The sequence below is a fragment of the Simochromis diagramma genome, unplaced genomic scaffold (genome assembly GCF_900408965.1).
Source record: "Simochromis diagramma unplaced genomic scaffold, fSimDia1.1 OVJJ01000717.1, whole genome shotgun sequence".
Classification (NCBI taxonomy): domain Eukaryota; kingdom Metazoa; phylum Chordata; class Actinopteri; order Cichliformes; family Cichlidae; genus Simochromis; species Simochromis diagramma.
This window is the reverse complement of record NW_024387503.1, coordinates 25,239-39,504: the sequence shown is the minus strand read 5'-3', so window position 1 is coordinate 39,504 and position 14,266 is coordinate 25,239. Positions and strand designations below refer to the sequence as shown.

Genomic DNA, 14,266 nt, shown 5'->3' with positions numbered 1-14,266 from the left:
CAGTCATCCAGGTCATCGTAGTCAAAGGAGCTTGCAAAGAAAAGCGTCTGGACTTCTTTAAGTTGCTTGAAGACGTTTCACCTCTCATCCGAGAAGCTTCTTCAGTTCTAAGGTCAAATGGCGGAGAGTCCCAGATTTAAACCCAGTGGGAGTATCCCCCCAAAGAGGGACAAAAGGACCCCCTGATGATCTTCTAATCGCCTGAGCCAAGGTGTGAAAACGGGTGTGGGTCCCAATCAGCCAGGGTTTCGGGTGAGCTCATTGTGAAACCTGGCCCCACTTTATCATGCGATTTCCTGAGGTCAGATGGCCCAGGATGTGAGTGGCCGTTAAGGCGTCTGGGGAGGGAACTCAAAACTGGATTATAGATGGCAGACAGTTGGTGTCTTAAACCACCGCCTCTGTTCAAAGATGGTCGCTCACAGTGGACATAGATGGCTTCTTTCACTCCTCTTTCAAACCATCTGTCCTCTCTGTCCAAAATGTGAACATTGGCATCCTCGAAAGAGTGACCTTTATCCTTTAGATGCAGATGGACTGCTCACAATGAGCTCCCCCCACCATTTGACCTTAGAACTGAAGAAGCTTCTTGGATGAGAGGTGAAACGTCTTCAAGCAACTTAAAGAAGTCCAGACGCTTTTCTTTGCAAGCTCCTTTGACGGTTAAGGAGGTTATAATAGGACTCCTAATTCAGAGACAGGCGGAACATGATACTCACGCAATGTCTCTCTCTACACATTTCTGACATCTGATATCCACTGATGCCATAACCAAGTAACTGTACTGACTGTGCCCAGCTGCATTTTCTCCTTACATATACCCAAGGTAGACAAAATAGCACAAACAGAAATTTAACACAGCTTTTTATGGAAACAAAGCTCTTCTGTTTTGAAGTTTTATCAACTGCTCTATTCGGTAAATAAAGCAGTATTTGTATTGGGTTTGTTTTAATATTATTGTTGAATAAACATATTTGGTCATTTTAAAAGTTGCTATTTTCTTTATTTTGGATGATTTCACTGGATGGATCATCATCTTATGTCTTCACTCTCTCTGGACATAATTTTAAACATGTATTTTGCTTTCTAGGGGCCTCATTTGGCTTTATGTTGCTCTACAACAATATTTACCGTGATAGGAAAGGCAAAAAGGCCAAAATGACTCACAGTAAATGCCTTACTTAGTTTTACACATACAAGAGGTGGAAAAACCCCTGACTATCAACCCCAAATGTAGAGAATGTCTAGGGGAAAACACATGATGTAGTTTTTCCCATCACATCTGTTCAGCAGCAGTGGTTTTCTGGTGCTGAAAGACTGTTAGCATTATTAACCAGACCACTTTCATCGTGTGTTAAAATAAAACAAACTGCACTGGTATGAGCAGTGCTTTGGAGGTGACTGGTAAAGTTTCACTTGCTTACTTCCATTTTCAGTTTGGTGCATTGCCTAAGAGATACTATGCACATTTAGTGACTTCTTAATCTAGATTTTGGTGTAAGTCACAAAATATGAGGAGCTATCTTTCCTCTTTCCTAGTGCTGGCCCCAAGCCCCCCCTCCAAAAAATAAATTAAAAAAATTAAAACAAGGAGGATTGCTTGATGAAGGGCATCCAGCATGAAACATGTACCACATCACACATAATGCTCATGAGTCAGAATTCCATACTACAGTGATTGGGACTCTGGTTAGGACCCCACATTGGTCATTTTTGCTCCGTACCATTTCTGCCAGTGTCTAGGCCTTGGATAGCCCCTGCAATATTCTCCTGAATGATGGGTGTCCCCACTCAGACAGAACCTCCACACCAGCACTGGTACAGGAGGAGAAGGAGTCAAAACTGGAAGCAAAGAAATTGCTGAGTTTCTTACTTTCTTTTTCACAATAGTTAACTTGTGTCTTAGACTCGGCTACGCAATGTGCTGGCTTACAAAAATCAAGAAATCACAAGTTGAAGGGACACTGCAACATGTAACGTCACTCATTGTCCTATGGCGTGGATTTGCCAGGGCAAGGGTAATGACCCCACTACCGCCCCCTCTGGCACTGCTGCTTAACAGGGTGCTTTTAAAAAGGGACAGGGTGGACTTTTTTTATGTGGTTATGTGTGTCTACATACAAGTACAGTAAATACTTTGTCTATCAAAACTCTGAAATAACAGGTGAAAATATACTGAACCTGTAGATATACACTGTTTTTTTCATGCCTGTGATGACTGTATGTAAATTTTTAACCACAGCTGTGCATGTAAAAAAGTATGATAGTATATCATACCATCCCATGCTAAAACAACTATTGCTACAACCTACTGACATAGAAAAGAAACACCTGTGTGTTCAATTTTGTAACAGATGAAAAACAAAAACAAAAGAGAAACCCTAGTTAGTAAAAACTTGCAGTGATGTCAAAGCAGGAATTTATAGTATTTTTTTTAAGTTTGTCACATTTTTTTTGTTTCTATAAGACCCTTTGTGCCTTGTAGTTTGGAATAGATTTGCACCTGAAACTGACACCGATAGACCCCATTGACCACTCATCCAAATTTACTAACTGCACAAGTAAGATTCCATTATTGCTTTGGTGGTAACTGCACTGTAAAGTGTTATGATAATGTAGATAATGACCTGAGGACAAATGCCCAATTCAAAATAAAATTACCTGATAAAAATGTAAAGATTGAGCTAAACTGTGACCCAAAGGAGAGAGTCTTCTGAAACACCCTCTGTCTGACCGATATAACCCCCACCCCCACCTCAGACACATACATCGCCCTGTGAGTGTTGCGTGTAAACAGCAGTGTAAATAGGGCGCAAGTAGAACAAATATGTGAGACTGAACAAGGCCACACAAGAGCAGGAGCAGATATAGTGGATGCCAGGGCCCAGTTGGTGCTGACTGCTGGGTTCCAAATAAAGATGAGGGCAGCACATGACACCAAAGGTGCATGCCTTCTTGAACATGAACACACACCCACACACACAGAGAGAGAGAGAGAGAGCAAGTGAGCCTCTGGAATGACATTCTGAGGACGTTCATTTACCAGTTCTGTCCCACTCATTCTCTACACACAATGTAATTATTAGCCGTAGCTGTAATATACAAACCCTCCACCTAAAAAATACATAAATGTTTTTCCCAAGAAGTTAAATCATCTGGAAGTAGCATTTTCAGCGGGAGAAATGTTTTGTCACTAATCTGCAAGTGACTTCTTCAGTCTCAGCTGACTGCAGGTTTCCAGCCTTATGAACAGTACATTTGCATAATGACTGAAACTAGCACCACTGGTGAAACATTTTCTGGATCATTAATAAGAAAATTGTCTTGACCACTAATAAGGGACCATTGATCAATGGTCATGAGTACCATTCACAGAGAGTTGGGGAATGGCTGCAATCACAGCACTGTAAGATGGTGAAAGATGTAGCCTGAGGCCCCCTCCTCGATTTCACGTAAATGGCCTCCTTGACTCCGCGCTCAAACCAGCATTCCTCCTTGTCCTGGATGTGTACATCATCATTATTGAAAGAGTGTCGACTGGCCTGTAAGTGTAAACAGACTGCGGAGTCCTGCCCTGACGAGGTAGCTCTTCTGTGTAGTGCCATCTGCTTAGGTAGAGGTTGTTTGGTTTCCTCGATTTATAAATCACGCCAATCCTCCTGGCACTTAACAGCGTAATCGAAGAAGTTCCTTATCTTGACGATAATGCATGTTGCCTGTCATTGAAAAGCTGTCCAAGTCAGCAAAATACTCTCAAATTGTACTTTGAAATGAACCGAAAGCCAGTGTAGCTGCATTAAGATATGAGTCACATTTTGGGGGATTTTGTCAGAAGCCTGGCAGTAGCATTTTGAAGAACTTGGAACTGTTCTGGGATGTTTTTCCAAGACAAATTTATAGTGCATTGCAGTAATCCAATCATGAAGAAACAAAAGCATGAATAATCATTTCCAGTTCAGCACGTGACACAACGGAGCTTAGTTTGGCAGTACTTCTCAAATGATGAACCAGAAACTTGACATGTGCATCCAAAGTAAAACCAGAATCAAAGGTTATGCCAGAGTTCCTAACAGAGGATTTTGCCAAAGAACCAAGATGTCCAAGCATCTCCTTTCTGGTGCAAACACAATTATTTCCATTTATTCTTGATTTAATTAAAGAAAAATGTCTGCCATCCACCGTTTAATAGTGTCTAGGAACTTGGGTGAAACGAGGTGTACAGCTGAATATCATCTGCATAGCAGGGATAATAGATGTCCTTAAAGGTACAAGGTACAAAAATGTCCAGAGAGCACAAACAGGCTTTCATCGTACCAATAAGCTTCGCCAGCTCAGGTAAAGTTACTGGTGCAAAGCTGTCTATTGTAAGATAACAGGCCGAGCTGGTGTGGGAACAACAACAACAACACAGATGCTGAAGAAGAGATATTATTTCTTACATTTCTGACCTTATTAACAAAAAAAGGAAAGAAAACGCTGACAGTCCTCATTTCAGGACATAGTAGGTGGAGCAGGAGTAATGATGCCACTAACAATGTTGAATAACAACTGCTATTTAACACCAGGTTAGAAAAATATGCAACCCTCGCTTACTTAACTGAGTTATTAAAGGAACTAAAAGATCCTTTAGGTGTAATAAGTGCCTTTTTAAATGGGTTTTCCTCCACAGATGTTCCATTTTTCTGCAGGAACGTTTTATCATGCAGAAAAATGGCATATATCATAATTTATCTATGGTGATGACTGTAAAACTGGCACCCATCTCTATTTAAAACAACAGATATAGTCTAATATAGAAAGGTAATGTTAATTAAAATGATCTGTTAAGATATCTACATCATTTTAAGGGGAGAAAAACAAATTAAAAGCCTCAGAAAGCATGCCTGCAGAGGAGGCAGACCTCATGGGGGGCTGAAAACTGTGTCACAGTTACAGATCAATGAAAAATAACACAGTGGTGGTTAGAAATAAAAATGTCCTCAGAACAAACAGAATCAACATTCAGACCCAAAGTAAAACCGAGGTCCAAAGTGTGCCCTTTGGCGTGAGTAGGGCCAGACACATGCTGGATAAATTAAAAATGTCTATGACACTCATAAAGCTCCTAGCAAAGAGCTCAGAGTCATCATCAATGTGCACGTTAAAATCCCCAAATACGACCAGTCTAGACAGTTTCAGGGTGTATGATAAACAGTTACTAAATTCCTTTAAGAATGTGCTGTTTGGACCAGGTGGACGGTACACTACAGCACAATAAAAAGGATCCTTTCCCCCGCAGCTCAAGCGATAAAAACTATCCAATTTTAACAAACGACATGAAAACCGATTTGAAAACACAACAGCAAGACCTCCTCTACAACCCAGCATCCGAGGCTGGCTGATAAAAGAGTACCCCCTCAGACAAAGTTCAATAAGGGATGTGTGGTATGCGGACCGCTGCCAAGTCTCAGTCAGGAATAAAAAAAAATCCAGATTTCTGGATTGTATAAAGTCATGCTTAGTGAGGTGGAGAACAGAGCAGCCACAGACGCAGCCCATTTCAGGGGATGGAGAAACTGTGGGTTTGATCCATGAAAGTCACGTAGTCCACTCACCGACGGGATAAAAGGCAACGTGAGCGAAGAGTCTGGATAAACACTGTGGAGATAGCTGTGTCGCAGAGATCCAAACAGCATGTAAAATGAGTAAGACTGAAACTGTCAAAAATGAAATAAATAACTGAGTAGTAAATATTTTCACATTCTTTTTAATACACCATAAAAGATTTAAAAACAAATGCAAAGTGTGTCTAGAGTGGTATTTAATTTCTATCTCACATCTAGATATTTTTTATTTTTTAAACGTCATTCGTTTTAAATTTAATAATTTGTTTCCCTTTAAATGCTTTCACGGTTTATTTTTCCCCAACTTTGATATTGTGTCATGTAACTTGGCTCAAAGTAAAGTGCAGAGTGGGTAAATGTTACAAAGGTGAATAAATATAAAAGCAAATCACAACAGGAATATTATTAATGTTATATAAATAATGTTCCATCCATCCATCCATTCGCTTCCGCTTATCCTTTTCAGGGTCGCGGGGGGCGCTGGAGCCTATCCCAGCTGTCATAGGGCGAGAGGCGGGGTACGCTCTGGACAGGTCGCCAGTCTGTCACAGAGCCAACACACAGGGACAGACAACCATTCGCACTCACATTCATTCACACTTAGTGGCAATTTAGATTATCCAATTAACCTATCCCCATAAGCTGCATGTCTTTGGACGGTGGGAGGAAGCCGGAGTACCCGGAGGGAACCCACGCAAACACGGGGAGAACATGCAAACTCCACACAGAAAGACCCCGGCCTGATGTTGGAATTGAACTCAGGACCTTCTTGCTGTGCGGCAACGGTGCTAACCACCGTGCCACCGTGCTGCCCATATAAATAATGTTATTTTTTCAATTTAACATTTGGTGCACTTAATGAGACATTAACTTACTTACTTATATCTGATATTATAGGGGTAGCTTCTGAGATTGGACCTTAAAAAAAATCATAACCAGCTAACAAATTCATGCAGATTACTTTTGCTGATTCTCCATAAAGAATCTCAGGCAGCAGAAACAATCACAGAGATGAGAGCTTAACAGTCTCTCAGCCTGATGTGAATCTGACACCTGAAGACTCTAGAACCTCATTTATATTTCAATGCCTGGTTAATCTCTCATAAATCCAAACACAATCTTAATCATCCTCAGCATCTGAGGCAAGCCGTGAGGTCACACCCACAAACTGCTTAATGTCATTAGCAGTCACTATGGCCTTTTCCCACTCTCGCACGGCCTAAAATCTGAACAAGGACCAAGTCACAAGTGCATTTTTAGACTAAAGTGTTTTAAGAGGAGCCCAAGGCAGTGTAACACATAGACACTATCATTCACACAACAAAACGTTTTTTGCCATCATTTATATTTCTTCATAACCGCTGCTTCCTCTTTACAAGAGACTTTACTTAACATTGTTTTGCAACCTTGAGTCGTGGAAAACACAGTGCTCCAGTTCCACTAAACTGTCAAATGTGTTCAAATTGCGTTTGACCTTTGGAAAAGTACATTCCACCGTCAAATAAAGCCTCCTTTATTAACAAATTAAAAGTCACAACTTGTAATATGCAGTCAGCTTTATTCAGAGCCTGCATCTGGTCTCTGTTTTACTGTGTGGTATGTAACTAAAAGAGGAACCTTCCCATTGAGCATGCTGATACATACAAGTTTATCTGTGCAGTGCCTCTGTAGTGGAAAATGGCTAACCATTGATCGTGTAAACATAATTAAATCTATTATCTGCTACCGCTAACTTCATCATAGGGAATTCAATTAAACAGAGGCCCCTATAGATCTGTAAACAGATTATACCAAAACAAACAACTTTCCACTGATTGCAGTAAACCGAGTGTCACAGATGAATGAAGTGCGGAAATTGAAATCGAACTGAAGTCAGTACCTAATAAGATGCTTCAGTGATAAATAACTCCTGAAGTAGAGACTTCATTATACAGAGGGTCGTTAATATCTATAATCCATCTCAGCAAGTTTCTGGCGTAGGTTTGTCCACTTTTTCTCTTTTTAAAACCATCACTGGGCCCATTGTGCAAGCACTCTTCACATGGCTGCAACCCCGTAAGTATTTGTGATAGAGACAAAACAAGCACAAAGAATTTACAGGGCCTAGATTTTTCCATGTGCGTTTCACATTAGCATAACTCCTCAACTATATTTGGCTGGAGAGAATTTCGCAGCCAAAATTACAAAATAAATCTGTTCGGTCAGTGTGGATCTTTTTCAACGAAGGGTTAAAGGCATTCAAATCAATTAAAATGCAAGTACAAGACTTTTTCATTACTATTCCCGTCACAATTTCCAGCCAGTGATATTAATGAAGTAGGTATTTTTACAACCCCCACCGCAAAAAAAGAAAAAACAAACAAAAAACATCCTCAGATTTTACAGCAGCATATTCATTGGAGCGACATGTAACATATGACATCATTTGACAGCCACATTCTTTGCCCGCCCAGTTGCATGTGCCCACAGAGGCGGCAAATGCTCTTTGGTTGTTCTCTGGAGTCATGTTACAAATTTTTGGGAAATTAAAATTTTTGCCGTTGAAAACTTGCTCCCAATCTACCATCATCACTGTTTGGCTGAGAGAACACACAAAGTGCAACAAGCCCCAATAATGGACCCTCGCATGATATCTCACATGCACAAACACACCCATCATCTTCTACTTAGCAAAACAATCTGAATTTGAATGAAATACCATCTATGCATTAAAGCAGAATAGCCAAGTCCCAACTTGTCATCGTATTATAGAAGAGGTAATCGGGTTGAACACATTTTCATGGCTTTGCAGCTCAGTGCTGGCTATCAGTTAAAAACACCTACTGCTCCAGTGAGGTGAGGTTTTTTTCCTACAAAACTACAACCTGTTTGATTAAAAAAATATTTCTATGCTCAAAATCAAGCTACAAATGAGTATTTTAGTGTTTCTACCAACATTGCTAAAGACTCAGCAGGTTCTGTGACTGCAGGCGTGAGAAAAAAAACACAAAAAACATGCGCACACTCACAGCCGTGCACAAACATGTCATTAACATGTAGGCTCCTCATTGTGAGTGAAGACAAAGTTCCACCTCTAAATGGCTTACGAAAATAAATTAATATAAAGGTTTTGGAGTGGGCTAGTCAGAGTTCTGACTCAGTTTGATTGAGATTCTTTGGCATGACCTTAAAGAATCAACCTATGACATAGTTGAATTCAAACAATTCTGCAAAGACGAGTGGGCCAAAATTCCTCCACAGTGATGTGAAAGACTCATCGTCAGCTATTACGAATGCTTTTCTGCAGCTCTTGATGCCAAGAGTGGCACAACAAGTTATTAAGTTCATGGGTTAATTTCTTTTTTACACAGGAGCACATAGGGACGTTTTTACCCTCGATAAATGAAATCATCATTTAAAAACTGCATTTTGTATTTACTTGTGTTATCTTTGTCTAATATTAAAATTAGCTTGATGATCTGAAACATTTAAGTGTGACAGTAGGAAGAGGGAAAATACTTCTTATCAGCACTGCATGTCAGGTAAACGTACGTTTTAAGACCCCTGTTGGATCCTGGGAAGGAGATCCCTTTGAGGCTATGTCGGGAAAGACCAAATCAAACACGGTGGTGAACCCTTGGTAATAAGGGAGCAGACAAAAGAAGCCTTAAAGTGAGGTGTACGCCAACTCAGATTCAATTATTAGTTATACCTCCCTAGCAGAGCACTTTATTTTGAGTTGTTTAAGCAAAAGCAGTCTTGGAAAGCTTGGAAAGAAAAGCGTCTGGACTTCTTTAGGTTGCTTGAAGACGTTTCACCTCTCATCTGAGAAGCTTCTTTCACCGGATGAGAGGTAAAACGTAAGGAAAAGCAGCTCCTCTAACTTCCTACAGTTTGGAGGAAATTGTAAAATTGTAATTAATAACTGTAATTAATAATTTATAAATTGATTTTATTACAAAAATAGTATAGGGCATTGAAGAAGCACCGGTTTTTGCTGGTATACATTGTCAGTTATAGGTCTTAGAAATAAATCTGGAATCAGCAAAAACTGATACTAATGAAAACTGCTTGTTTAGTTTCAAAATTTATGCATCTTTTTCTACAAGATTAGATTTTCTTTTCAAAACATATGAACGCTACTTTTCACTGCTTTTTGCTGCACAGCAGGTTGCTCTGTGTGTTTGATTTGGCAGTTTTATGTCAGATGCTCCTTCTGACACTACCCTAAAGCGAATTTGTGTCTCCGGTTGGAATCAAGGCAAGCAACTTTTTGCTTGTAAAATCTGTTTTGTTTTATAGGTTATTTTTTTCACACAAGTTGAACCCATCTTTCCACATATCCTACGGTTACTATACAATGAATCACTTGAGTACTTGTCAATCACTGCTCTAAATCAACAGAGGCTTTAACAGGACCAGAAACTTGTCACCTGTCCAGCATCTTATACTGGCTCTGAGCCTGTGGGATACTTTTGTTGGACCTAACACAACTTAAACTTATTTCGTCAATAGTAAAAGTCTCCTCTGTCACCATGATTCATCATGAGTACACACCCAGTAACCACCACTAGCACTGTGAGATTTATCTTATTTTTTCATCCATATTTAATTAATAAGACTAAAATTTACCTTTCCTTCCTGGTGTCTAAACATTGTTTACCCCAAAACACTTTGGTCCTTCAAATGAACAGGTACAAAAAAGAAACCAAACACATCAGACATCGCAATAAAGCTATTGCCACATATGAAATAGCCATAAGCAGGATGACCCTTATGGACACAAATAAACTCAGAGTACATTAAGTGCCAGGCAATTCTTCTAGCACTTTCTAAGCACCCACCTGTTGCTATAGATGCACCGTGTTTGCATGAACAAAGCTTGAGAATAAAGCCTGCAGCCAAATTGTGGTTCAGCTCAGAGACACATACTGTGAACCAAGAACATTTGGGAAATCGCTGGCACTATGTGAAATTAAAACTATATTTGGACCATTGTCCATGGACCATTTATTTTCTGCCCTTTATTTTAAAAACAAATGGCGCCAAAACCTTGTATATTATTATTATTATTATTTTATTATTATTTTACTTTACATTTATTAACAAAAACTCAATTCCAGATAAAAGACTGAGAGGAAATTCGCATGGACCTAAACAAATACAGTCTGCTTCATGTGCGCTTCAATTAGGTGAGCAGAGATGTCGTTTTAATCTTCCAAACTGTCTGACGGAACTTTTAATGCCGGTAAAATCTCTATATGAGGCACCAGGATACAAACCAATAACGTTTTGATTGTTGTGGTTAATATGAACAGGTTCCGCAAGTCTGCTTCGGTTTTATTAGATCACTGCCCGGGAGAAACACGACAGCTAATCCTCTAAAAGGTGGATAGGTGAGATAAGAAGTGGGACACGGAGTCTGCGCCTGTCTGTAGCACACTTACCGTACTTGTTAGGCTCCCTGTTGTACTCCAGGATAGGCACCGCAGCGCCGGGGTCCAGGGGTTCGAACACGGAGTCTTCAAGTGGCTCTTTTTCCTGCCCCGTGTCGGCGCTGCTGCTGCTGCCGCCGCCGGTGTCGAGTCCCGGGTCAGCGGCAACCGCGTCCAAGTGAGCCCCCTGTACGGGGACCGTCCCTCCACCGCCAACAGGGACTACCACAAATCTGTCCCCCATGTCCTTTTTCTTCACCTGTGGAACTTTTCAGTGGAGGACAGCACAACGGTTAGTTTGTGCTCCTCACTCTGCGGGTGCAAGCACACAGTACAGCCAGCAGTTCCCGCTCACGCCTTCGATCAGAGGGTTGATTACAGTATGGCTGTGCCCGCCCTCTCTGCTCGCTCATTGGTTTAGAATGCCAAGGAGCCCTGTCAATCGTTCCCAGAAGCAAATCAGAGTTGTCGAAATCTGTTAATTGTGAACAGGGTTAGTTACAAATATTTCTATCAAATTAACGATATTCTCCTCAAAAATTCGAAGTTCTGTAGTTATTACATTATGATTTAGTTGCTCAAGGCCCCCAAATAAAATCAAAATGACAATAGTGAGTACATTTTCAATCTTCAAAAGTTCATATATTTAATTTTAAATATATTCTAAAAAGATATTCGTTTTTATTTAAAACTGAAGGACCATTAGGCAGCAAAAAATATAATTTAAAAACGCAGGCGCAAACAAGATCCTTAAAATAGTGCATGTTAGAACCCTGCTGTCACAGTGGGCCACATGTACTGGCATCACACTGGACTCATTACAGGCTTTTTTAGTGAGCTCAAGTGATGGGGTAATTAACACCCACTCTTTACATCCTCCCCATCAATAGCCTTTCACAGAGACTCAATAGATCATTCTAATTTAAAAAGTAAGGATGGGTTAGTCATTTGTCAACACCTTGCCATAATAACTTTGGTATGTTCCAGCTTAGAATAAATGGTTCCTTAATACTGCAGGAGAAAATGAACTCTCATATTTCCCAGCAGTTTTGATACATAATCAGAATGGAAACAACACACCCTTGGACTCAGCTTTGGTATTCTCAATTCCACAGGCTTAAGCATAGCTCACACCTAGCATCCTTAACATTTCTAGTATGTTTGGCTTTTGAGACAAAAACACAAAATCTGCAGCAAATTCTTAAAAAAAATGAAAGATGCCAAGCAAATTGATGACCCCCCCCCCCCCCCCCCCCCCACACACACACACACACAGAATTATAAGTTGATAACGAAGTGAGGCAAAATGACCAAAAAGACATGTATCCTACAATGGATGGGCATGAAAATAGGTGAAGACTAAAAAAAAATCCTAATCGGAATACTTTATTAATCCCAGAGGAAATAATGTGGTCAGTTATTTCAGCACCGTAAGAACAGCAACTAACTAAACTGAATTAAATGATAACATTTATTACAAAGTTACCAAATATAATAAAATAGCTCTAATAAATACAAGTAATAAAATGACTGCAACTGAATACAAAACAAAAGAAAAAACGAAGAAGAGGAAAGAAACAAGATGCAGGAAAACTATAAATGGGCATAAAACAACAAAGAGGGTCACAATAGAAAAGATGCAATAGAATTGATTTTTTTTCTGCAAAAGTAGATGCAAGTCAGCTATAAAAACACAAAAACTGAAAGTGTTTAAAAAGAACAACAAAAAAGAACAACAACACACACTGTAATGAAACAAATAATGATCAAAGGGATGCATAAAAATAAAATAAAAATAAAATAAAACAAACTGAAAAAAGAAGCTGAGAAAGAAAGAAAAACCAGAGGAGAGGTATAACAAAAATACAAAGGAACACCAAATGGCCAAAAAGAGATGCAAAGTCTGCGATAATGTAAAATGACCCGAGTCCAAACAACCTGACATTGTCATTTTATATCTCTTTCTGTGGGTGTCTTCCTCTTTTGTAGCAGGGTTGAGGGCTTTTTATATGTCTGAGTCTACTGGTCTATTATTATGTCTCCATAGGTATTATTTAAAGCAGTTATTTTGACTTCACTAAGAGTATAACTACAGATCAAGTCAATTTTATTAAAGCAGAAAACTTGAATCTTATTAGTCGCCTGACTAATGTACTAACTTCATTACAAAAGGCTTCTGAACTTGCAAACCTGATTGTTTCCTTTTCTAATGGCCTCTTCAAGCTTCTCATATGCCTCGTAGTCTGTCATATACTTTTTGGTTATCCACAGATTCTCAGGAGAGAATATTCTGGATGAACTCCAGGAGACCACTCAGACAGTAATTGCTTGAAAGGTGTTACGTGGACTAAAATAGACAGCTGGCAGAACAGTTGGATGACTGGGTTGGGGGTGGGGGTGTGTTGAGTTTACAGAAGTACGTCGGGCCACTGTGTGCTTGAAACGAAAGGAAGGAACCACACCAATGATGTGCAATGTATAGTTCATGCTTGTTTGTAAAGACGCTGACTGTATGAATGCATGAAACCTTGATACAGCACATGCACACACACAGACACACACTGGGTGTGAGACTAAAATACAGGGCTGACAAAGAAACTTGTAATCCTCCATGTCTGTGTTGTTTGAGTCATCCGCAGCTAAACTCATCGGCTCAGTTCAGAATGATTTACAGGCAGAACCAAATGAAATGCAGATTACTTTTTAAAGCTGGGTGATAACAGATGTGGCTTTTAGAGCACAATCACAGCTGCAAGTGTTCATGGTGATACATGTCCCCCGTTGTCTATGGGAAGTCACACATCTGATGTTTGCTCTGTCATCAATGTGCAAAAAACACGGCACAACAAACACACTTAAATTATGCAGGAAATGAAAAACTTTGTCTGTTTTGATCAATTAACTAAAAAATAATGTAAATTAATGGATAATAATGTTAATATATAGTATAGTTAATATATAGCACAGTAACTATATACAATATAGTTAAAAAGAATAATGATAATAATGTGGAAATCAACTTTGAAGATTATTTTAATGAGTCATACACAAGGTGATTTGTAAAACTGTTCGTCAAAGTCTTTCTTGGGGAAAACAAGATAAAATCTTTTTTTTGTGCCTGAGCAAAGATATTTTACTCATAGAGTACATTTCATTTTTTTTTAAAGTATTTAATTTTGGTTTGACATTTGAATTTGTCTCTAGATAACTGAGTGAAAAGAGCAGGTCTGAGCTGCTGAGTGTAATACA

At 39.5% G+C, this 14,266-nt stretch overlaps 1 protein-coding gene across 4 annotated transcripts in view; it reads right to left on the bottom strand.

The window, feature by feature from the left end:
• slc12a7b (solute carrier family 12 member 7b) overlaps window positions 1-11,378 on the bottom strand; it is an 84,888-nt gene extending 73,510 nt beyond the window's left edge. For 3 of the 4 annotated variants that reach the window (XM_040018806.1, XM_040018807.1, XM_040018810.1), the window contains exon 1: window positions 11,030-11,378. In XM_040018806.1, coding sequence (XP_039874740.1) covers window positions 11,030-11,261 — 232 coding nt within the window. In that variant the 5' untranslated portion in view covers window positions 11,262-11,378. The remainder of the gene's footprint in view (window positions 1-11,029) is intronic. The other variant, XM_040018808.1, reaches the window with a different exon arrangement.
• Between the last annotated feature and the right edge of the window lie 2,888 nt (window positions 11,379-14,266).